General features: G+C 34.9%; 2 protein-coding genes and 1 pseudogene across 2 annotated transcripts; 2 read left to right on the forward strand and 1 right to left on the reverse strand.

Moving 5' to 3' along the window:
* The first annotated feature begins 851 nt into the window (after positions 1–851).
* Positions 852–3016, forward strand: LOC125609516 (RNA-binding protein Y14-like). Its single transcript, XM_048780999.1, has 5 exons — positions 852–1002; positions 1544–1825; positions 2028–2164; positions 2339–2490; positions 2721–3016. Exons 1-5 carry the CDS (start codon positions 867–869, stop codon positions 2764–2766), a joined length of 753 nt encoding a protein of 250 aa, XP_048636956.1. The 5' UTR covers positions 852–866; the 3' UTR covers positions 2767–3016.
* Positions 3017–4978: 1962 nt separating this feature from the next.
* On the forward strand, positions 4979–8655 carry LOC125609515 (ABC transporter G family member 12-like). The gene is made up of 8 exons (XM_048780998.1): positions 4979–5355; positions 5651–5730; positions 5833–6297; positions 6378–6500; positions 6814–6945; positions 7055–7615; positions 7702–7809; positions 8160–8655. Exons 1-8 carry the CDS (start codon positions 5112–5114, stop codon positions 8523–8525), a joined length of 2079 nt encoding a protein of 692 aa, XP_048636955.1. The 5' UTR covers positions 4979–5111; the 3' UTR covers positions 8526–8655.
* Positions 8656–19335: 10680 nt separating this feature from the next.
* On the reverse strand, positions 19336–22189 carry LOC125608557 (annotated as a pseudogene).
* Between the last annotated feature and the right edge of the window lie 4993 nt (positions 22190–27182).

Raw genomic sequence — 27182 nt, forward strand, 5'->3', positions numbered from 1 at the left:
CTTCTTAGCTTATCATGTTTTTATCAAAAGAAAACGTCAGTATATCAAATTAATTTTTACATGTTCTTTCAGACTTGAGTTTATCAGAAGATCAAATTAAGAGTTTATCTTTGGTGGAGATTGAATCAATCATGCGTTTGAACGGAAGCTCATTTACATTGTTTAAGTTTTGAAACGTGTTATCAATAGTATACTCTTCTATTGGTTAAGATGTGGCTTTTGTTAGATTTTCTATTAATTAATTTTTTTTTGTTTTACTTTTGTGGAATTCGCGATATTGTAATGTTGTAAATCAATAATAAAGACATTTTTCTTACTATTAATAGGTGAGAGAGAGAGAGGGAGGGAGAGAGAGGGAGAGAGAGGGAGGGAGAGGGAGGGACAGAGAGAGAGAAAGGGAGGGAGAGGGAGGGAGGAGGGAGGAGGAGAGGGGAGAGAGAGTGGGAGAGAGGGAGAGAGAGGAGAGAGGGAGAGAGGGAGAGAGAGAGAGAGATTAGTGTTTACGGTATATCCAAAAGTTTTGAGTTTATTGTTTATGATTTATCCGGTAAAGCCAAAGAGTTAGAGTATACTCAATGATTTAAGGTTTACCAAGAGTTTAGAGTTTAAAAATTAATGAATGTAATTTGTATATTTTACAATAAAAAATAAAAACTAACATCAAAGTAGATTGCATTATATCTTGAATTAAATAATGTTAAGAAGATTTATAGTTTTCAACCACAAATAATGAATCATAACTATGTGATTATTATACATATAATATATTATGCATATACATGTCATTGTATGTAAAAATTAACTAACCATGTAAAATTAAACTAATCATAATATTAATATCCGCATATGCGATAAAATATCCGCATATGCGATACAATATCCGCAGTCACTCCATAGAGAGCTGGATATTTAATCGCCGAGTTAATAGTTTTGATAAGCTGACAGAGTCTGATTCGAAAATCACCGACTGCAATTCGTATCTTCTCTCTGCTCAACCCATTTGTAACATTATTTATTCCATATTTATTACATATTTTGAACTTTTTATTCTATATTTTGAATTTTTTATGTCCTTAATTACATTCTGAAATGGTAAAAGAGGGTTTCAATGGGAATGTAGTGATAATATAAAATATGTTACCTCTAAAACTATACACTATTTATTCCAGATTTTGAAAATAAAATATCTTCTTAAACATACAAATTATTTTAGAGCGTTGCAATTATACATACACACAATAAATACCTCTTGATACTGAAGTTACTTTGTTCCATCTCGTCCATGTAAAATATTGAGTATCAACATTTTTTTGTACCTGATGCTTTCTCCCAAAGGCGGTAGTATTATGATATAAAATTCGTTACTTATAAAACTATGTACTACTTAGTTAATAATTTGAATATGTTTATGTAATATCAAGAGGGTGCGGACCGGCCACCTAGCAATATCTAAAATGTAGAAGAAGAAGCTTCCGCCCCAAACACACGAATTGTTTCTGTAGTGGAAGAAAACCGGTGAGAGATTCCATTCGATTCGATTCAGTTGCGGCGGAAGTATTGGCGAACATAGAATCCGAAGCAATCGATTTCGAGCCAGAGGAGGATGACCTCATGGACGAAGATGCTGGAGCAGCTGACGTTTCCCCACGCGCCGCTGCGCATCCGAGGCTTAGGTCAGCTATCGCCGGAGCCAACGGCGATTCCACGGATAGGAAGACCAAAGGCCGCGGCTTTCGCGAGGAGAGAGACTCCGATCGCCACCGCCGCCTTTCCTCGCGCGATTTCGACTCCCTAGGTTCCGACGGCGGTCCTGGCCCCCAGCGATGTAACTTCTCTCTCAATCTTTTACTCTTTTGTAGTCTATAATGCGAGTTTGCTTGATTGATTGATTTGTTATAGGGTTTCGATTTGACCTAGAAACTTTGTTTATTAGATTGGTTTGGACTTAAACGTAGCTTGTGCAAGCAAGAACAAGTGTAAACTATGTTGCTTGTTGGTGGTGCTAATGGTTTGGAACTTGTGTGTAGCTATTGAGGGCTGGATTATTTTGGTCACCGGAGTTCATGAGGAGGCACAAGAGGATGATCTATCGAATGCTTTTGCTGATTTTGGGGAGATTAAGAGTTTGCATCTCAATCTCGATCGCCGTACTGGTTTTGTCAAGGTATGTTGTTTGCTCCTTTTGTTCCTAGTAGTGCCTCCTGATCCTAGTTTAATAGCCTTTTTGCTTTGCTCTATTCTGATGATATTCTGTAGAGTGCAGTGTTTTGCTGTGGGAGCTGTCTTAAATTTTTAATATGGATATCTTTGTTATACTTCATTTTGTATTCTTCTTTAGGGCTATGCTTTGGTAGAATATGAGAAGAGTGAAGAAGCACAGAATGCTATCAAAGCTATGAATGGTGCTGAGCTTCTTACACAGAATGTCACCGTTGACTGGGCCTTCAGCAGTGGACCCAGTGCTGGATCTTACAGGAGAAAGAACTTGAGGTTTGTATCCTCTTCTCTTTTCTCATAACCAAGTTGTACTACCTGTTTCCTGTTCTGGTGAGATGATGTCGCGTGTTTACAAGTATCAAAGGTTACTAATTGAATACACATGCGAGTGAGAGTAGTTCTTTTTAACTTGGAGTTATCAAATCTTTCAGTTGTTTACAAAGTATGCGACTTTTCTCAAGTCATTCGACCTTATATCGTAGAATCCTTTAATCATTGGGCAGGTCTGGGAGGTCACAACGTTCAAGAAGCCCGAGAAGACGTTTCTGATTGTATGATTTGGTTGGAGAGTTGTCTCCACTTCTCTCTCAGTATCTCGGATTCTATCTCTATCTTTAAGTTGCGAGTGTTTCAGCTCCTTATTTTTTTCTGGGTTGCATAAGTTTGGCTGTTTTGTACCTTGTGTAATCTTATGCATCGGCATAGGGTTGTTGGCGTTTGTAACACCATGAGATATGTTTTAATGCTTCTGGTTTGGGAGATGTTAGTTGAGTAAGAAGACGCTTTCATTTCATTATCATTACATCGTTTTCCTTAGCCGTAGGTAACATAAAGTCATCAAAAGGTTTGATGAGTAGAGTTTGTGTACTTGCTTGAAAACTCTCAACAGTATGCGTGCTTTCGTGTACGAATTCAACAGTATATGTTGTGCATCAAGCAAAGCACCACAGTGTTGTCCAAAAAAAAAAGCAACTACCACAGTTATCTATCTTCAATTGTTAAACCATATAACAATCAACAAACATTGCACAAAAATATAGAAACCACATAACAAACACAGAATGCTTTATTTCAAAATAAAACCTTAATGACAACATAGTTGAGTTTACCAAGAAAACTAATTAAACTAATGTGTAGATGAATTTTCTTTTGTACTTAGCTTTCAATTTTAAATGCAAACCGTTAGATCATTAGTGCTTGTTCTCCTTTAACATTATTCAAACAAAAAAGTCGTACTATATTTCTGTCTCATGTAAAATAGGATTGTGCCAAAGGCGTATGGGCGTTTGTTTGATATGACCATACCTTCGATTCAGTTGAATTTTAGAATCTGGGTTTCTATCTCTTTTCTGCAAATCTTTATTTCCCTTTTCTCTGTACCAAAAGAGTCTAAAGAGTAAAGCGTACTCAAACATACATCTACCAAAATTTTGTGAAAGTAGCTAATGCCGGCTGAGGAGAATGGACAAAATATGCCTTATGTCCCTATGCCTAACTCCAAATCTTAATAATTAAGTATTCGATTTTATATATTTTATGTATTTTATATTATTATATTATTATTTTTAAATAATGTTATGTTGAAAGAGGTCCAAAAGTATACATATTTTTCATTAAAACTACAAAAAATTACTAAAATCTAAAAGAATCTAGAAAATAAAATTTCTAATGTTAAAAAAAAATCTTTAAGATCCATGACAATGTGTAGCTGCTTTGTCTAGTACATTTTTGTCGTCTGAAAAATCAATAAAACGATACACTAATAGATCTAGTTAGTGAGTATAGATCTATAGTTTTATGTTTGTATTAGATACTAAAATTATAGTTAGAGAGGTAGCAGCTACACATCAAGCTAAAGAAACCCATAAATCAGGAAGATGGATAATAAATGGACAGACCAAAATGAAAATAATGAGGCATATTACAAATAGGGCAAATAACTATATCGGTGCCAACTACCACGCATTTACTTCCTTCACTTTTCATTAACACCTTGTGAAGGCTTCGTTGTGAACTTGTGACCTTCTCTTCCTTTTTATCTCATCAAAATTATCAATAGCTATCTGTTGATTTGACTTATCTAGCAAATGGTCATTAGTGATCAGAATATTATTTCTTTATATGTTTACAAAATGTTAAGATATCGTAACCTAAAAGTCTTATATGATGGTATGTTTGAACAAACAACAATTTTAGTAAAAAGAAGTGGACTGACAATTTTCATTTAATGAAATTAGAGAGAAAAGTTATCAGAATTTTATAGGTTTAAGGAACCTTTTTTTTTGTATTGCATTATTTTAAAAGAAACTACATCATTGTCAATCCGTTGCATACTAGTATAAAGTAATAACCATCCAAATATGATTTTTATAATAACTGTGGTTATTTGTTTCAAATCAAACTAAAACATCTCATAGGTAAAAAAATAATATAGATTCGGATGGTAGATTTCATTTCACAAAAAGGCATTTGCTCTTGGTGTCGGAGTATCTTGTTAGGCAACGGCATTAATTATCAAGAGCCGACATACTACAAAGTATTTGCAAGCTTTATATTCATTCATACGTATTAGTATATGTCAATAGGTGGGTGGTTATTACATACACATGGACGATTTGTATATACTAGTATAAGAGACCCTCTCAAGTCATAACTCTCACTATCTCACATTTAATGAGTAAATAAAACTATACTCTTATTTACGTGTATACATATATGGTTATCATATTAAAGCCACCCATTAAATGTGATTAGTTGTTTGTTGATTGTTGCAATCACCTAAGAAAATCTTAGACCTACAAGATTAATCTCTTATCTTTATAACTCATTTTCCCAACCATTATAACAAAAAAAACTTATATCTCTCTCTCTCTCTTCTTCCATTTCACACACAAATGGAGTTGGACAGTGCGAGCAATGGCCGGCCTTCTCGACCTCCTCCTCCACCGCCAGCACCGGCGATTGGTCGTGGAGCGTACTTGGCCTGGGAAGATTTAACGGTGGTTATACCTAACTTTAGTGGTGGTCCGACTCGAAGGTTGCTCGATGGACTAAACGGGTACGCTGAACAGGGTCGGATCATGGCCATTATGGGTCCTTCCGGATCCGGCAAGTCCACGCTTCTTGACTCTCTCGCAGGTTTGTTTTCCATTTTTTTCTTGTAATTACTAATTAGTGAGATATATTTGATCAGAGATTAATAAACATGGTTACCAACTTACCTCAGAACTTACTATTCTATTACCATGATTGTGTTTTCTTTTGTGAGTTAGATATATATATATATCACTTCTGTTTATTATTTTTGCTGTAACATGAGATGTGTTCTTTAAAACATCGCAAGAAACCTGTAGATCTTCGTGTATAAGATACATATAATATAATCTTAATTCGAATTTTAATTTAACGGTTATGAATTATCGCATATATATAGGTAGACTCGCAAGAAACGTGATTATGACCGGTAATCTTCTATTGAACGGAAAGAAGGCAAGACTAGACTACGGCCTCGTCGTAAGTATTATTATTATTTGATTATTAAAATTACTATACAAATTTAATTTGAAAGATTTTTTTCATTTTTTTAAAAAATTGTCTTGCTAAAATAATGAATAGGCTTATGTAACACAAGAGGATGTATTGATGGGAACACTAACGGTGAGGGAGACAATAACATACTCAGCTCATCTAAGACTTTCAAATGATTTGACAAAAGAGGAAGTCAACGGCATTGTTGAAGGAACAATCATTGAGCTTGGTCTTCAAGATTGTGCAGACAGAGTCATAGGTAGCTGGCAGTCTAGAGGAGTGAGTGGTGGCGAGAGGAAACGCGTCAGCATTGCGTTAGAGATCTTAACCCGACCGCAGATACTGTTTCTTGACGAACCTACAAGCGGTTTGGACAGTGCTTCTGCTTTCTTTGTGATTCAAGCGCTTAGGAACATCGCTAGAGATGGCGGTAGAACCGTTGTTTCATCGATTCATCAGCCTAGCAGCGAAGTTTTCGCTCTCTTTGACGATCTTTTCTTGCTCTCTAGTGGCGAGACTGTTTACTTTGGTGAATCCAAGTTTGCTGTTGAGGTAAAGAACAAGATCTTTCTTGAGTTTCAAGAATCGCGTTTGTCTGATCGCTAACGCTAACGTTTAATTGCGTCTGCCAGTTCTTTGCTGAAGCAGGATTTCCTTGCCCGAAGAAACGGAACCCTTCTGATCATTTCTTGAGATGTATAAACTCAGATTTTGATACCGTTACAGCTACACTCAAAGGATCTCAGAGAATGCGGGTGAGAAATCTAAATCTTGAAACTTTGTGTCAAAGTCCTTTTTGTTTTGTTGATTCTATAAGTGACTTTAGTCTCGGTGCTCTAGTATGGTTTTTTTTAGGATTCGGAAAATCACCTTTAATAAAATTTCTAAAGGGAAAAGAATTATCGGGTTTTGAGTAGTATAAATACGAATCTTAAGGGTTGCGGTTCACACACATCAATAAACCTTAAAAACAGACTTAATCGAGTATTGTTCTCAACGTTTATATTTTTTTGGCTTTATTAAGAGTTTAGTTTGCGGATTTTCTGAAGACTTTTATCATTAATGCAGGAGACACCAGCTACATCAGATCCTTTGATGAATCTAGCAACATCTGAGATCAAAGCTAGACTTGTTGAGAACTACCGTCGCTCAGTCTATGCTACATCTGCTAAATCTCGGATCCGTGAATTAGCCAGCATTGTAAGCAAAAACAGTTCTCAGTCCCATTTGATTCAAGAATGTAGACAAGTGTTTTTTTTTATACATTTTTGTGTTCCGTGTTTTATTTTTCTTTTTTTTTTTGTAACAGGAAGGACATCATGAGATGGAAGTGAGAAAGGGAAGCGAAGCGAGCTGGTTTAAACAGCTAAGGACTTTGACAAAGAGATCGTTTGTGAACATGTGCCGCGATATTGGATACTACTGGTCACGAATTGTGATCTACATTGTTGTATCCATCTGTGTCGGGACCATCTTTTACGATGTAGGACACAGCTACACATCGATCTTGGCTCGGGTTTCTTGTGGTGGATTCATTACTGGTTTCATGACTTTCATGTCCATTGGAGGGTTTCCTTCTTTCATTGAAGAGATGAAAGTGTTCTACAAAGAGAGACTGAGTGGTTACTACGGCGTTTCGGTTTATATTATATCCAATTACGTCTCATCTTTCCCGTTCTTGGTCGCGATTTCAGGCATCACGGGGAGTATTACTTACAACATGGTGAAGTTCCGTCCAGGGTTCTCTCACTGGGCTTTCTTCTGTCTCAACATATTCTTCTCTGTCTCGGTCATTGAGAGTCTCATGATGGTTGTCGCTTCTCTCGTTCCAAACTTTTTGATGGGTCTCATTACAGGAGCTGGCATCATTGTAAGCAAACACCTTACCTCTCTTTTTGTTTGTTTGTTTCTTCTTTGCAAGCTCATAAAAGGTGTTCTTGATTCTACTTTTGGCAGGGAATCATCATGATGACTTCTGGATTCTTCCGTCTACTTCCAGATCTTCCAAAGATTTTCTGGCGATACCCAATTTCTTTCATGAGTTATGGTTCTTGGGCTATTCAGGTACTCTCTTTGCTTTATTCTCAAGAAACATTCAATGCAATTATTGAAGCCTTCAGCCTGTATATAAAATTAATCCAATATTGAAAAGAGTATGATCTACATGAGCTATGAACATTTCTTCTTATTGACAATTATATGAATAAAAAGGATTTTATTAAGGAAGTTATACATATGTGTTGCTCAAAAAAAAAATTAAGGAAGTTATACATATGTGTATCTTTACTTCTATGAATATCGATAACGTCCTTAATAGATTTGAATCAATGCATATTAAAGTTATAAGTACGTAGAACAGTCTAGATTCACAGTTAAAACATTATACATGTCTTTCTTCTTCTTGTTTACTGTAGGGTGCATACAAGAACGATTTTCTTGGACTAGAGTTTGAGCCTATGTTTGCGGGAGAACCCAAGATGACAGGAGAGGAAGTAATACAGAAAATATTTGGAGTTAAAGTCACACATTCAAAGTGGTGGGACTTAGCAGCGATTGTGTTAATCCTTGTGTGTTACCGCATTCTCTTCTTCATAGTATTGAAGCTTAAAGAAAGAGCAGAGCCGGCTTTGAAGGCGTTACAAGCAAAGAGAACGATGAGGAGTCTTAACAAGAGACCTTCTTTCAGGAAAGTCCCGTCTCTATCTTCACTATCTTCAAGGAGACACCAAGCTCTACATTCACTTTCTTCTCAAGAAGGTCTTACCTCTCCAATCCATTAAAGATTGTATCTATATATGTGTATACACTTTGTGGCTTCGATTTATTTTGCACATACAATAGTTTCAACATCATCAATTATGTATCAGCACCTGATGATTTATGATTCAGCATTGTTATTTTTCAGTATCATCATAATTATCTTAATTTTCTCTAATAAATAGACATGAGACATTTAGCTCAATATACACAAATTGATGCAATATTAAAAAACTATGAGTAGATTAGTCAGATTTTTTTTGTTTCGTTTTGAGTTGCTATATTACCTCTACCATTCCTCTTACACTCTTTTTACTCCTATTTGTTATATAGGAAAAAGACATTTCATTCTTGTTCGTGAATGTCTAGAGGTTATGGGCTTTTAAGCCCATACATTCTAAAGGCCGAGGTCTGAACTATTTTAGTATAAATTAGTTCTCTTTAGAAGAGCAGATCCTCTTAACAGAAATTGAACCCATGACCCTTTAAAGACCTATTAGATGACTTAAAAGTTTTAGCCAATTCTTCGTTGGTTAGGACATTTCATTCTCTATCACTTAAATTAACTCTCCTTAAGATAGTAGACCCTCTTAACGATAATCGAATCAATTACCCTTTAGATACCTGCTAAATAACTTAAGAGTTTTTGTAAATAATTAAGAGTTTTTGTAAATAACTGAACAACCTGTCCATTATTGATGTGGAACATAGGTTTATATACAAGCCTAACATACGTGACCAGATCCTTAACTATAGGATCTTGTGTTTATCTATACAAATCTCATGTATACCTCTGATATATATCATCATTATCCAATACTCCCCCTCAATTTGGGAAGATGGAAATTTCGAACTCCCATCAAATACAACAGATTCTCAAATTGGACTTGACCAAGCGCCTTGGTTAGGAGATCGGCTATCTGCTCATTTGTTCTGACATGTATCGTAGAAAGAAAGCCCGCTTTTATTAAATCTCTAACTTGATGACAATCAGACTCTACGTGTTTCGCCCTTTCATGAAATATTGGATTAGTTGCAATGTAAATCGCTGATTTGCTATCACAATATAACCAAACTGGATCCTTTAGAGGTGACCCCAAATCATGCAAGAGACGTCTCAACCACTTGATCTCTCTTGACGCCTCTTCCATTGACCTATACTCTGCTTCGGCCGAGGAGTGTGACACAACGTCTTGTTTCTGTGTTCTCCAGAAGATAGCTGAGTCTCCCACCATTGCTACATAAGCGCTCAATGATCGTCTGGACGTAGGACACGATGACCAATCTGCATCACAATACACTGATAGTCTCAAGTCAAGATTTGAACTGAGAAGAATGCCCTGACCCACCGTTCCTTTCAGGTACCGTACGACTCGGAGAGCTGAATCCCAATGAGCCTCTCTTGGCGTCTGCATAAACTGAGCCAAGATATAAACAAAGTATTATATGTCTGGCCGCATGATTGATAGATATATTAATTTCCCCACTAATCTTCTATACTGACCAGCATGTTGAATAAACGGACTCTTGTCCCTGCCAAGCTTATGTTGTTGTTCCATTGGTGTTCCACACGGCTTTGCACCACGCAAGCCAACTTCCGCAATTAAGTCCAATGTATACTTCCTCTGCGTGATCATGAAACCCCCAGCTCCTCTTCCAACTTCAATACCCAAAAAATACTTAAGTTTCCCAAGGTCCTTCATATGAAAACACCTTCCGAGATATTCTTTAAACTTCACCAAGATCTACATGTCATTACCACACACCAACAAATCATCTATGTATATTAGAACTCGAATTTCAACATTTCCCTTCGTATACATGAACAATGAGTAATCTTCATACGAGTGTTTAAACCCATATTTTGTCAAAGCCTCAGTTAACTTCTCATACCAATATTTTGGAGCTTGCTTCAAACCATAGACATCCTTGGGTAGTCTACATACCTTCTTGGGATCAGAATGAGTAAACCCTGTGGAAGTTTCATGTATACTTTTTCTTTGAGTTCTCCATGCAAGAATGCATTCTGTACATCCATCTGATGTATGATCCAGCCTTTGCCTGCTACCACACGCAATAAACTTCGAATGGTTGTCATCTTGGCCACTGGAGCAAACGCTTCAGTAAAGTTTACTCCTTCTACTTGTCTGTTTCCGAGTACAACTAGCATGTATTTATGTTTCTTGATCATCACATCTGCGCCATATTTGTACTTATATAACCACATGTTGCCTATGGCTTCCTTCCCCGGTCGTAGATCGACAATGCTGAATGTTTTGTTGAGTTCAAATGCATCCATTTCATCCTTCATCGAATCCCACCAAACTTTAAGTTGGACTGCTTTTTTATAACTCTTTGGTGCAACACCTTTGGTAACAGCCGCAAGAAACGCTTTGTGTGCTTCTAAAAATTTTTCATCAGACACAAAGTTCACTAATGGATATGGAGTTGAATGCGTACCTGAGACCTTCATCGAAGACTCTGGATCTGAGCTGGTGAGATCGTGATGGGGGTTGTCAATGCACACAACATTGTGACTGATGTAATCTCGTAGTTTAACTGACGGTGTCTTCTCTCTCAAGCCTCGTCCCAACTCTGGTTCTTTTGTTTCTTCACTGCTGATCGCAGGTTGATTAGCAATTATACCACCACTAGCTGTATCTGAATCATTAGTCTTTTTGATCGCTGCAACCTCTGAATCATTAGTCATGTTGATCTCTGCAACCTCATTTTTTTGAGTTGCTTCATTAGAACTTTCACCATCTACTTGACTATCTTCTTCTTCCGTAACAGCCACGCCTTGCTTCTCTTTGGTGACTTGAACCACATCAATAGGATCATTCCCTCTGTCTGCAGTATCTGAGGCAGAATCGATGATCCAATCATCATCTAATCCCCCAGTCAAATTGCTTTCATCTACCTGAGTCGACACTGCTTCTTTATAAGGAAACACATCCTCCTTAAGCACTACATCCCTAGAGACAAGGAACTCATTTGTCTCAACATCATACACTCGCTATCCATCTTGCCAAATGGATAACCCACAAAGATACATTTTCTGCTTCTAGGACCAAACTTATCTCTGCTTCTGTCCTTCCTATGGACATAGCACAACGAACCAAACACCCTTAACGTGTTATACAGTGGCTTCTTACCGAACAAGACTTCATACGGTGACTTTCCTTGAAGATTCTTTCATGGAGTCATATTAGTGACATGAGTTGCCGATGAGATTGGCTCGCCCCAAAACTTGACAAATAGCTGAGCTTGAAACAGCATTGCTCTTGCCACATTCAATATATGACGGTGCTTCAATTCTACTCTACCATTTTGTTGTGGTGTATAGACGCACGTTGTTTGATGTATGATCTCATTATCCGCAAATAATGTACTCAAACTCATGAACTTCAAACCATTGTCACTACGCACCATCTGGACACTCTTACCAAATTGTTTCTCAGTATACTTACAGAACCTCTCTACCACCTTTTGGACTTCAGATTTTGCGACTAGCAAGTAGGTCCATACAGCCCTAGAATAGTCATCTACTATCGTTAAAAAATAAACTGCACCAGATGATGAAAGCACTCGATAAGGACCCCATACATCTACATGTATCAACTCAAAACACTTTGTAGTTTTATTGCAACTTTTAAAAAACACATCTCTAGTTTGTTTAGCTCGAAAACAAATGTCACAAAGACTGGAGCAAACATTATTTCTAACACCAGAAACCATAAGAAAAACGGAAAAAGCCGGGTGTCCAAGTCTTTGATGCCACAACACCTGATCAACTTTACACTGAGTCTTGTTGCCTTTCGCCATTGAGACATCCTTGAAGTAGTACACCCTATCATGCTCCTCATCCGCTCCAATCAAAATCTTCGAAGAATGGTCCTGCAACAAACATATAGCATCTGTGAATAAAGCAAAACAATTAATATGCTTTAATAACTTAGACACCAATATCAACGTGCAGTCCAGTTTTGGCACATAAAGCACGTCCTTGAGTGATATAGTTTCACTAAACACAAGATCACCCATGCTTGTTGAAGTTGTGATTCCTCCATCCACAAAGCCCACAAGACAAGGTGACATGTCTCGTATGTTCACCAGCTGAGAAAGTTTCCCAGTCATGTGATGTGACGCACATGTGTCTATAATAACATCACCAAGTATGTTACCTGAAAGCTTATCATTACCACCATTCAACTTCCCCTCTTGTATGATTTGCGTTATCTTACTCCATTGCTCAGGAGTCAGATCGTTTGAATTGGAGCCATATGAACTTGTTGCTGTTGCGACATGAGCGGTTCCACGCCCACCGCCTATGCCATAGCCTCGACCGGTGCATCTGTTCCCACCGCGTCCATCACCACGTCCTCTTGTTTATCAGTTATCCACTCTGGATAACCCACAAGTTTCCAATAAGAACTCTTCTCATGGCCTGGTTTCCCAGAATGATAACATACTCTATCTCTTGACTTGCTCCCTTCACTTTGCGCACTACCAAAGTTGGTTTCCACGACTCTCACTTGGTTGAGATTCTTTCTAGCAGTAAAGCCAATTGCCTCCTGGCTCGTCTCTCGTGCTTTAGACGATTTGAGTCTGGCTTCCTCCCTGATAACTTTTGCATACGTTTTACCAAAGTCAGGTAAGTCATCTGCTTCTATGATAGCTGTCACAACATTCCCAAACCTTGAATCATCCAGTCCCATAATGAACTGATGAACTCTTTCATCCTCGCGCTCCTTTTCATATGCTTAGCAGCAGAGCACATACAAGCAGGCGGTGGTCTGTATGTCTGCAACTCCTCCCATATAACCGCCATACGTCCATAGTAATCAAATCTCTTCTTGAGATTCTCCCATAATTTGTGAGCATCTGTAATGAATGTTACCGTAGACCTCAGTCTTGGTTCGATTGACGTCCGTATCCATCCACAATCATGGAGTTAACACTCAACCATGCCTCCAAGTCCTTGTGGTTCTCGTCTGGTTTCGGTAAACTCCCATCAACAAAACCTATCTTCTTCTTTGACCTCAGCGCATTCACCACCTCCGTCGCCCACACTCGTTGTAATTGTCTCCTTTGAGCTGCACAGATGTGATCATGGCGCCCGGGTTGTCTGAAGAAAACAGAGAGTATGGAGACATCACGACAGTGTTGTTTGTCTTAGCCACCACCTGTTTATCGCCGTCGCTCATGATGATGAAAAGAACTTGAAAAACTATGTTGGTTTCTAATCAGATCTTAGCTCTGATACCATGTGAATAACTAAACAACCTGTCCATTATTGATGTGGAAGATAGGTTTATATACAAGCCTAACATACGTGACTAGACCTTTAACTATAGGATTTTGTGTTTACCTATACAAATCTCATGTATATCTCTAATATATATCATCATTATCCAATAGTTTTCCACTGGGTGCCACATACGATATAAAAAAGACTAAAAAATGAGAAATGGTGCCACAAACGATCTAAAGAGAGGAGTAGATCGACATAGGTCTGGGGCTGGAAACGGAGTTGATGGAGGTGATAGACCATGGATTTTACCTATTAGTAGCCATGGTATATAGGTGTTTTAAGTATATTTACTACGATATAGAGTCTATTTAGAGTACTTACAGGTTCAAGTACTTACTTGAGGAAAATGATGTATTTGGAGAAATTTGGAGACTATTTCAGAGCTTTGCTGGAAACAGAGGAGGAGTCGATTATTATATCAGAATATCGACCGACGATTACCAAGCACAATCGATCGATGGAAAGCTCGTAGAATCGATCGACGGCGAAGCCACCCGCGAGTTAATGACAAAATTAGAAGATTGCAAGTTTCACAAAAGTTCCAATAATTACATTTTAAGTTCCTTGCTGCCTGTTAGGCTATATTATTAGGGTTTTGTATCATTTTAGAGGCAGACTTGCCTAGAGACCTCTTAGACCTAGTTTGGAGAGAAGAAAAAACCCACCATTGGAGGGAGAGAGAGAGCTTAGGATTGGAGAGATAGATCTGAACTGCAAAACAGAGAAGATCTTGAACTCCTTTGCTTTCATTTTCTTTATTGTTTTCTCTTGCTATTCATTTATTTAACTATTATTCTGACCATCATAACTATGTTTCTTATGAATATGTCTGAGTAGTCTTACTGTTAGATTTAGATTTCTCATAAGGTTGATATATGTATTGCTAACTTAAACTGTTGCTAGGGTGTTTAAAATTTAGTTCTTTATCTAGTTGTTCTTAAAGCTAAGTTTAGGATTGATCACCATTTAACTTAGATCTTAGGATTAATTGAGAACAAGTCATTGCTTGACTCAATACCTGAACTAAACTAGTATGATCTAACTGACTAGATACACACGAGAATTGGTCTAGTAAGTTAGATAACACTAATCAAATCCGCTCGTAAAGCTTTCTGAAAGAAGCATCGATCGACGCGATGACCGTTGAGTCAGTCGATATTTTTTTGAAAAGTGTATCGATCTATATTCTTTACGAATCATCGATCGACATCTTCTCGTGATTAACATACGAAAGTTGAAATCTGAGATCCAGATTAGATAATCTAATTGATTTTACCTAAGTTTGAGTTTGAAAATAATTAATATCAATAAACCCCTAAAAACCCGAAAAGTTGTTTACTTATCACACCTGAGAATATACCAGAATCCAACTATTTCCCCAACTTTTAACAACCTCAAATCAAACCAACCGAGCAAGTGCCTTGCTCACCATTTCATTTACTGCTTAAAACCTATTAATCTAGCTTTGTTTCAAAGACTATAAATCTACTGTGTAATCCTTGAGTCTCTGTGGATTCGATCCCTAAGTACTACATCTGAACCTCTTATTTGAGAGAGTAATTCACTGCTTAGGATAATTTGAATGATATCAGGAGGTTAGAAATTCAGAATGGGTATTGATGAATGCAAAGGAGATGAGAGCAATGGGTTTCTACGGAGGATTTGAGTTCTCCATCGAATTGGGTGATTAGAAAACAAAATCTGTCTTATGAAAAAAGAAAAAGAAGAAGATTCGATCCTAGTTAATGGGCCACCCGCACCAGCCTTTCTAGAAAACGGAATAGCCGTCAACCATAGCAATGTGGAAAAGGCTTAAAGAAAATAATTTTGCTACCTATGTCACCAACGTGCACTTATCTTTTCAGTCACACATCCGTTTAGTACTCTTTGGTTAAAGCCAGTTTAAGATAGAGTAGTGGAAGGATTGGTGACCTATCAGAAAGTAATTCCCGATATCGTGCGAGTGAGGCTAGAGCACGAGGAAATGTCATCTAATGATTGTCGGATCAGTAAACCATGATTTCGAGCCTTGGAAAAATTAACGCACTGCCCGTCGGACGGGATGGGGCCCACAGGCCAAGTGAGCAAGTGTGGATGGCCCATTACCCGTAGGTGGTCGGGACATTACACTTGTAGTATTAGAGCCGTACCCAAACGAGTGTGGAGTCATTGAGGGCTCACACTTACATGGGTAACAATCTTGGGGCGCAACAAGGGTGTTGCATTCTTTGAGAGGGAGTGAATTGTAACATCCCGGTTTGTGGTATATGAAAAGACTTAAAAGAATTGATTTCGCTATCTATATCACAAAACTGCACTTACCTTTTTTTGTCACACATCCGTTAGAACTCGAGAGTTAACATAATAGTTCAACCCTAGAAAATCAAGTGATCCTTTGACTAATTTTGATTCTTGGGGTGTGAATTTTGGCAATCTATTTCCCACCAAAAACCTTCATATATATAGAACAAAAATTATGAATTAAATACTGCAAGTATATTTATCAAATTTCAAGGATTTATAACCAAAGCTTTATATATGAATATATATATATGTTTGCTTGTGTATATTCATGAGATGTGAGAGTCAAATAATTCACGTATATATATATATATAAATATATAAATATACCATCCAAAGAAGAACTTAACAGCTCGCTTTGCAGCAGCCGTGTCGCGAATGCTATTTTCGTTTAATGGGGTGAACCATCTCCCGATCAAGGTCGTTCCTATCTTACCACCTTGTAGTTTCTGCAAACATTGATATTTTTGGATTATAAGATACATATACCACATACAAATAATTTTGGAAGCAAACATTTATGACATATTTGGTAAGTATATGAACCTGATATCTTTTTCTGTATAATGCTACAGCTATTCCATGAGCTAGAAGTTGGTTATGTCCAACTATATAAGGTTCGATTCCAGAATCTCCTCCAAATTCACAGCCAGTGCACCGTCCAGGCGGATACGATCCATCTCCATAACCTTTGCTTGCAAGAGAGTAAGGTTGGTTTAAAGTGATCCAAAATTTGACTCTGTCTCCAAACCTCTGGAATAGAAGCTCAGCGTATTTTTTGTAGTCCTCCCTGTCCATGTATCATACATATTCGATATCATACATCCAAAAGTTGATTCATTACGAATAAACAAATAACCATGTTGAGTTTTACGCCATCATATATTCATATTCCCCTTGTTTAAATATGTAATGTCAAATACGTATAGCTTCACACACTATAAATACCCTCACATGTCTGAATGAGAATATATATGCTAATAACTGCTCATTCATTAATTCATATGCAATTTATTAATTTTATCTGACGGTTATATAATTAAATTAGGTATATTAGGCAATTTGGTTTATAATAAACTTTAAAAGTTTGTAAATTTAAGGGTTTCCCTTCGAAACACATTCTCTTTTAGCTTATTATTAATCTACTTGTTTTAGTAGCAACCAAGCAAATTAAGACTTGTATCATTAAAAACGAATTCAATATTATATTAGGAAACTAAAACTCTACTTAAAGGATTTGGAGGACATACATGAACCTAGAATTATGATATATAAATAACTTTGACTATTCTATATAAACTTTTAGCACTTATCATTTTTAACTAGCGATGGGATGATATAACTTAAACAGAAGTTAAACTAAAAAATATTACTAACCGGTTCTTGATCTATAATATGTAAATGAATATTACAAATATTAATTTCTACGTACATGTTAAAAACACCAACTTTGAAATTTAGTATGATTTGAACTGAAAAAAAATCCCAACTTGTACTTTTTAAAATGGAATGCAACACTCAATTTTTTTTTTTTGGGTCTAACACCCAAAACCAATTGATGCAAAACAGTTACATATTCTATAAAGGAGTATGTTTATACCTTTATTTGTTTATATTACTAGCTTCAAAGACCTTTATTTATTTCTGTTGATTATATTGGTTATTAAGTCCCATTAATCATTACAACATTAATGGCATCCCTATAGCTATAACAGGTTACAGTGTAAATAGTACCGCTTTCCGGAGTTGGAAACATGTAGTTGACATTATCTATTTATACCCTAGCAATAAACTTAGAAAACCACTTTCCAGAATTTTTCTTTTTCTATCAGCAGGACTCGTGAAGTTAACCCAATGCATACCGCACCACAGCGTATAACTCCACAAATTCATAATTTTCCATAAAAGAGTTTGCAAGGTATCGTGTTACATTTCACCCATTTGTATACTAAAGTATTTAGCTTAATACTCGAACCTTTACACACAAAAAATATCTCACACATAGACACGCGAATAACTCACTCAATTGCGCATTTGAGACATGAAAGATGGCTATAGTGGACCTGACTTCGTTCATTATCGTCTGTCAATATTTCAGTTGTCAGATTTCCATAATCAGAAAATCTGATTAAAGCTTCGTGTTTCATATATAAGTTTCTAGGGAGTTTTGGATGATAGACAACACTTGATGATGTCTTGAAACCACTTGTCTTCGTCCACAAGGAAAATCTTGCCATCTACCGTCTTTTTTGGAGCTTCACCTTTATTTACATATGGTTCCACAAACTACGGCCACCTAAAGCTCTCTTGACCATCTTAGACCACAAAAAGTAGTTTACCTCCTTAAGGGTGATTGGAACAACCATTTGCCTTGAGTTTTCCATGGTTAGATCCAGAAAATAGATAATGAAATAGGTTGAACGCGGAGGAGATGAAGAGAATAGGAGATTATTGCTCTGATACCATGTTAGAATATGAGATTAACTTAATGAAGAATGATGAAAACACTGAAGAACAATGAGGATGGTTGAGAGAATATGGAGAAGAGAGACTGGTAAACTTAATTCTCTTAATTTTTGCAATTGTGGATACAATAGTTAAAAAGCAGGTATGAATTTCGAGGCTAGGCAAAACGATTAGCCTTACAAAAGAAGCAAATATGAAAGTAAATTTCTGCTTTATTGGATAATATTCACTTGCTAGTTTCTTGACTTTAACAACATGAAACCATGAACGTTGGTCGGAGGGATGCAATACATACATTTTCATGAATAACTTTTTGTACATAACAAATTTTGTGTGTTATTTTGGTGTCTTTAATCTAGAATTGCAGAGAACTATACAAACAAAGCAAAATGATTCGACTTTGCCCATTAATTAGGCATTAAGTATAATACATCATTGGTTTTCCACTTTTGTTGTTCAAACAAGCCAGCGTGGTAATAATTAATAACGATATCAAATATTAGAGAACGTTGTAAACTTTTGACAAGTAATTGTTGGCCAGAGTATATAGAAACAAGAAGAAGAAAGCCTACACATGTATAATTTTCACGTTATTTATGAATTGACCGAAAACCAAGGCCTGGTTATTACAACTGTATTAGCAACACATACACATCATCCAAGCTTTATTAATTAATTATAATAAAAATAAAACAAACAATACATAGAGTAGAGTAATTATTAGATTCAGTAGGTTGGATGCACATAATTTATTAAATATATTGATTCTTCTTATTGTTTGATAATGAACTTAGAAAACCATTTTCCAGAAGCTTTTCTCTTCGATCAGCAGGATTAGTGAAATTGACCCAATTCATACCAAAGCGGAGAGTGTAACCATTTCGAACTCGTAGTTATCCATCAAAGACCATGCAAAATACCCTGCTACGTTGCATCCATCACTGTAATATATTTGAAATAATGTTAACACTTATAATGCTCAAAAGTATGTTAAATAAATTAAGTAAGAATCATTAAAACTCACTCGATAGAACATTTGAGACATGAAAGATGGCTGCAATGATTTTGAATTCGTCCATTATCAGCAAGAGCATCTGGCAGCGTTAAGTTTCCGGTATCAAGATCAGCAACTCCTGAAAATTTAACACAAGATTTTAACAAGATATATATAACGTTTTCATTGGTTAATCGTATATGTATTGGTATGAAGATATGTAAGTACCATTTTCAGTGATGTAGGTAAGTGGGTTTCCGTAATTGTTTTTGATATAGTTTAGAATCTGACGGATCCCTGGAGGGTAGTAGACGAAGCTAGGCGCCTGCACAAGAAGGGAACAAAAAAAAAGAATTGAAATTTAAAAAATGCTGTGATCTTTAAAAAAAATAATGATTCTAAATAAAAGTCGATGATAACCTGAACACCAATAGGTACTTTGTTGCGATAATCTGTAGGAAAGTAGAGAAAATTATATGAGTTTAACAAACCCACACACACACACACACATATACATATAAGAAACACAATATTTTTTACATACATCCAAGAGTAACTCTTGCATCGGTTATGACATTAGGTTGTGTGGAACGAGGTGCGGTGGTCGCATATTGAGTAACGTAATAGTTCAACCCTAGAAAATCAAGTGATCCTTTGACTAATTTTGATTCTTGGGGTGTGAATTTGGGCAATCTATTTCCCACCATCTGTCGCATTATCTTTGGATATCTTCCATAGACCAGTGGATCCAAAAACCTTCATATATATAGAACAAAAATTATGAATTAAATACTGCAAGTATATTTTTCAAATTTCAAGGATTTATAACCAAATCTTTTTATATAAATATATATGTTTGCTCGTGTATATTCATGAGATGTGAGAGTCAAATAATTGATGTATATATATAAATATACCATCCGACGAAGAAATCAAATGCTCGCTTTGCAGCAGCCGTGTCGCGAATGCTATTTTCGTTTAATGGGGTGAACCATCTCCCGATCAAGGTCGTTCCTATCTTACCACCTTGTAATTTCTGCATGCATTGATATTTTTGGATTATAAGATACATATACCACATACAAATAATTTTGGAAGCAAAAATTTATGACATATTTGGTAAGTATATGAACCTGATATCTTTTTCTGTATAATTCTACAACTTTTGCATGAGCTAGAAGTTGGTTATGTCCAACTATATAAGGTTCGGTTCCAGAATCTCCTCCAAATTCACAGCCAGTGCACCGACCAGGCGGATACGATCCATCTCCATAACCTTTGCTTGCAAGAGAGTAAGGTTGGTTTAAAGTGATCCAAAATTTGACTCTGTCTCCAAACCTCTGGAATAGAAGCTCGGCATAGTTTTTGTAGTCCTCCCTGTCCATGTATCATACATATTCGATAAAATATAGATCTGATGTGATGTACATAAATAACATAACCTAACACAAAGAAAAAACAGGTGTAATATATAATTTATTTAATGCACTTACACTATACGCCGGCTCAAGAAACCTCCATACTCATCTTCTAGAGTTTGGGGAACATCCCAGTGAAAGATTGTTACGTACGGTTCTATGCCTTTATTAATTCACACATTTATTCATAAGACAATTAGAATTTGCTCATATATGTATTGTGAAGAATACAAATTTGTATAACATTTTTACCATTTGCTTTTAACTCATTGATGAGGTTATTGTAGTATTTGATCCCGTTTTCGTCAATCCCTCCTATCAATCTTCCCTCTAAAGGTAAGCATATACACAATCATCACATTAGTTAAAAAAATATAATAATAATATAATAGCAATAATATCAATACTAACATTAATAAAATTATGTTCTTATATGCATGCACTTACTTGGTAAGACCCTAGACCATGCTATTGAGAGCCGGTAGGCTTGAGCCTTCATTCTTTTCAGTAATTTGACATCCTCCTGTTAATCATATGAGAGTTCAAGAGTTAAATTACATTTCTGAAATGGAAAAACTACATGTATACACACATTCATCAATAATAGCTTCTCACCTTGTAAGATCATACGAATCACAAGCAAGGTCTCCAGAACTGTGATCTGGAACTTTCTCTGTACATATACAGCAAACCGAAATTTGAGCATGAACTGGACATCTATGAGTGAAATCGTCCCATCCGTTGTTTGTACACTTAATTGCCCATACATGCTATTTAATTATACGGAGAATTTTTTTTTTGAATGATTTTTATTACCTGGATATCTGTGAGTGTAATAATCCCATCCGTTAAGTGCTCTATGTGCTGCACCTTCAATCTGGTAAATATATATATAATATAAATCATGCCGGCCGGGTTTTTATAGATAAAAGTAATCTTAATAGATCGCTATATATATCTTTAAAATGGTCAGTAACAAAGAGATATGTACCTGGTAGGCGGAAGTAGCCGCACCAAAAGTGAAGTTCTTTGGAAAACTAGTTCGGTTGAATGTAAGGGGATTGTCGCAGTTGAAGGGTTCTTTAGCCTTACAGGCCGGGGTGGCAACATTTTGGCTACTTGAAACCGCAAAGAGAATGACAAGAATGGCCAAAGAGAAGTGAGCTTTTGGAATTTCCATGGTTGAGAGCATTGTTATGGTTGCTTTCTTTAGTTCTTAGTTGTTTTATTTGTTTTTTGTTTATGGGTAATTTGATGATGATGACTAAATAGTGAACTTGGAAAGGTTTATATAGAAAAATTTGCGTGCATGAGAATTTGCATGGGCTCTGAAGTAAACTCGTTACGTACGAATATTTGCAATGATTTTAATCCTCCATGTTCTCCACCTCACGACTTGCTGTCTCTTTTTGAAGTAAAATTCACATAATGTTAACGTAACAAATTTTCCAGATTTTATATACTGTTATCTAAGCAAGGATTGAGTTGTTAATACAAAGAAAGTTGATTCATTACGAATAAACAAATAACCATGTTGAGTTTTACGGCATCATATTCCTCTTGCTTAAATATGTAATGTCAAATACATATATAGCTTCACACACTATAAATACCCTCACATGTCTGAATGAGAATATATATGCTAATAAATGCTCATTCATTAATTCATATGCAATTTATTAATTTTATCTGACGGTTATATAATTAAATTAGGCCTATTAGACAATCCTTAAAACCCAATCATCAACTGAACAATTACTTGTTCACCACTGTTTATTTACTTTACTTTAAAAACTATTCAATCTAGCTTAACTAGATAACTAGATAGATCTATTGCGTGCCTTAGCTCCCCGTGAATTTGATCTCTAAATACTACAATTGAATCTCTTATTTGAGAGAGTACAAATCACATGTAGGATAATTTGAATGATATCACTTTGATAGTAACATATTCCGCGAATCGTTGATGTTTGCCACCTAAATCTTACTTTGAAAAAAACTACTACTCGAACACCACACGAAACAATCCCACGGAAACGAGATAAATTTCTGATTAAACATTGGTCGCGATAAATTAACCTCGTCAAGGCTCTTGTACAGCCGAACTCGACAACCTTCATAAAATTATGCTCGACAACATTTCACGAAACAGCCTTCGTAAAATTAAACTCGGCGACATTATACGAAACATATTTTGTTGAATTAACTCGATAACATTTTGCGAAACAACTTTCGTAATATTAAAACTCAACGACATTTTACGAAACAGCTTTTGTAGAATTAAACTCGACGACATTTCACGAAATAACCTTCGTAAAATTAAACTCGACAATATTTTACGAAATAGCTTTTGTAAAGTCAAAACTCGATAAAACTTTGCAGAAAAACCTTCGTAAGATTAAAAGTTGACTATATTTTACGAAACATCATTCGTAAAGACAAACTAGAACATTCAAAAGGACTCTCAGAGAAGGAAAGAGATGGAGCGAGAGCTGGAAGGTAAACTCCACCTATCAGCCTTTGTACACGGTCTCACCGTCCTCTCTCTTTTGCTTCATCGACCGTGACCTCTCACAAAAGATTCAAAGTCCAAGGAGTCTTCCTGATCGTGCAACGAATCTTCCTAATCACCCTTGGCATCTCCTGTTCACCTTGGCTACCTGTAAACGCCAAAAGACTTTCGACAAGATGCCTGTTCCTTTTCGTAAAGCCAATGATACGAATACCTAGATCTAAAAAATACGGATCGCCGAACCAAAACTGCAACACAGGCTTCAGCCTAAACGCGGCCAGGAAAGTAAAGAAATCCAGGAAGAATCGATATCCTTACAATCCGTAAGTGGTGGACAGACACGAGAAGAGGAATGTATAATGAGTAAGCCAAACGGAGAAGAGGCAAATCCAAATCTTCGAGAAAGCTAAGGTATGTACGACTTGGAATTTCCCAAAATCAGACTTTGAAACAAATAATACCAATAAACTTACTAAGTTTCGTTTATATGTCGCGTTAGATTAATTTCATATATTATAATTATAACACGTATGATATCTTTGGTACATATTTCCATATTTAAATAAGTAAAGGTACGATTAGAACATAATTCTAAGAATATATCTTCATGAAGAATTATATATTATATTCTATTAAATATTCTGCTTGAGACAGTTTTTAAAATAATATTTTTTATTGAATATGCAACTTAATGTTTTAATATATGTTAATTTTATTTTAAATAGCTAATTTATAGTTTGTTCTAATGAAATAATATTATATTGAATGTAATTACATGATTATTATCTTTATCAAAATATGAATCTGTAGCTATAAGAAAAACGAAAGTATCTATATCCTGAAGTTTCTCTAAATATTCTGAATCTATAGATATGTTTTTGTTAGAATCCTAATTTTAATAAGTAATATATTATATTTAATATAAAATTAAATAAACATACAAATGTCAAATGTCTTGAAAATGTTTACGGGATCTCTGATATTATATTTTAAAATATCTTAAAATTAATCTTATATTGTTGATTAATTGTGTAGATAACTAAACTATACCTAATAGTTAATATTTTTTGATGAAAAGAAATTTATTAAAATCCAAAATAATTTTTATATATATCCAAGTAATATAATAAAATCTTTTCAGATTTACTATTTTCTAAATTTGACATAAATGCTAAATATATATCACAAATCATATATGGTTTTTCTTTTAAATTTTTATTTTTCCATAACTATAAGAAGCATGTGTTAATATGACTAATAAAATGTAATAAAATTTAATGATATTCTTACGTTATTAACCATAAAAAGTTCTCTATCGATTTGTTACTAACCAATTCAATTTATCAGAATTTTATAAATTTTAAATACATGCAAAATTTACTTATCACAAATAATATTTAAATAATATCGTTCTGTGATATCCCGGAAAGTCATCTTTTATAAATATATCGTGTGTGAAGCTATATATACTGCACATGTCTGAAACTCTGAAATGAGAACATATATATGTTAATTAATTAATGAGAACATGCCCAATTTGGTTTATAATAATTTTTGGTTAACGGTTTCATTCGAAACACATTCTCTTTTAGCTTATTTTTCAATTTACTCATCTGTAACAGATATATGGTTCCCTAGCTAAGGACATCTCCAAAAGATACTCTATAACTTCAAAAAAAGAAGTTTTTTGCTCTCCAAAAAGGAACTTCAAAACTACAAATTTGAAGTTTTGAGGATTGAAACTCTATATATGAAGTTTCACTACTCAAAACTTCAAATTTGAAGTTTCATATTTTATTTGCATTTGGTCCCTACAATACACATCACATTTATGATTCATAAATATTTTTTTGTTTATTGTTTGTTTAATCCTTCAAAAAATTATATCTCATAAATATTTTAAATTTTGTTTAAAGAACTTAAGTTTTACACATAAAATCAAATAAAAACTTTAAAATATGATTTAAAATATTTAAACTTGATTTAGACAACAATAATATACAAAAGAAACATAACAAAAAAACTTTTAAAAATTACATGAAGCCATAACTATTACACAAATTTAAATATTACAATAACACTAATAGTAAGGTAAGTTTGATTCGAAACTTTCAAAATTTTCAAATATTGTCCAATTCTTTTGTAACTAAATATGGTTGTTATTGTTGTTGTTGTTTTTTGATGTTTTGTTTTGTACAATTCTCTCTTTTCATATCAAATATATTCACTTTTGTTTTGTACAATTCTCTCTTTTTCATATCAAATATATTCACGATAATAGTATCATCGATAAAAATTAGTACTTAGCGATATTTTATGTTTTTCTTTTACTTTCTTGTTCTAGTCTAATGTATTTACAAATATTAATACCACATGGTTTCAATAACTTTTTAACTCTTAATCTACAAAGTAAAAATGAAGAGAGCTATTTTTAATTCAAAATGGACTAGTAGATCATATATGCATTACGAAAGTCATTTTATGGAATAGTATGTTATTTTGTTTGAAGTTTAATATTAACTAAGGTATTTTATTTAAAAATTATATTTTAATATAATATTTATTAATTAATATTGTTTTGTAATGTTTTTATATATGTGCTAGTTATTTATAAAATTTATATGAATTCAAATTAGTTATGACAAATATAAGGACCATATTATGTGTTCAAAAAAAAAAATAAGGACCATATTATAAAATACAAATAGTTTTGAAGTTGAGTTTGAAGTTTTGCTTTTGGAGAAGAACAATTTTAAACTTCAAATATATAGTTTTGGAAACTTTAAAATAAAGTTTCTTTTTGGAGATGCTTTAAGCAAATTAAGACTTGTTTCATTCTAAGTTTAAACGCATTCAATATGATATCAAGAATCTTGGCAAAAACAAAATTAGGGCTTACTGAAAAAATGACTCAAAATTCAAAGTCAAATACAAACTAACCCATGATTTTATTACTTTTGGGCTCGAACTCGCGCATTCCAACACAACTAAAAGCATTTTAACCACCAGATTAAAATAAGTTTCTTGTTATTATTATTTTTATGAGTAAGAACAATTTTGAGAAAATTATATACACTAGAAATTAAGTATGAAAAAAATGTATGTTTATTGATTATGTGAGAAGATACAAGAGCATTGAGACAATATGTTTGCTATCAAAGAATTCGGATCCCACCCCCCCCCACCCCCCCCCCCACCCCCCCCCCCCCCCTCTTTGTTCTTGGTTCTTCTTCTATAGATAGACAGCGGTAATCGTAAGGATACTATGATCTCTAACGAGTATCAGGTGCTTTTATGATTGTCTTTAATATCTTGTCCTATGTTATGTTCAGGATTGAATACGACAGCTCGGCATGGATCATCTTCCTAGCTCGGTATAAGCCATGATAATCTTCGTAGGCCTAATATCTTCTCTTGTGCCTTTTTTATCTTAGAGACATTAGACCGGATTCTTGGATAGGGTCTGGAAATGGCTAACTCGCCTCTGACATACCAAATGATTTTTTTAAAATTAACTAGTATTTTATCAAGTAAATAAGTAGGTAACAACGTGGAATAGGAGAGATACAAAATAGAGAAGTTTCTTAGGGTTACCTGACCAATGATATCTTGCCAACTCATCTTCAGATTTAGAAATAAAAGGTTTAAAAAATGAGAAATATATTTATCTACAGA

This window comes from Brassica napus, chromosome A5, assembly GCF_020379485.1.
Source record: "Brassica napus cultivar Da-Ae chromosome A5, Da-Ae, whole genome shotgun sequence".
In the NCBI taxonomy this organism is placed as follows: Eukaryota; Viridiplantae; Streptophyta; class Magnoliopsida; order Brassicales; family Brassicaceae; genus Brassica; species Brassica napus.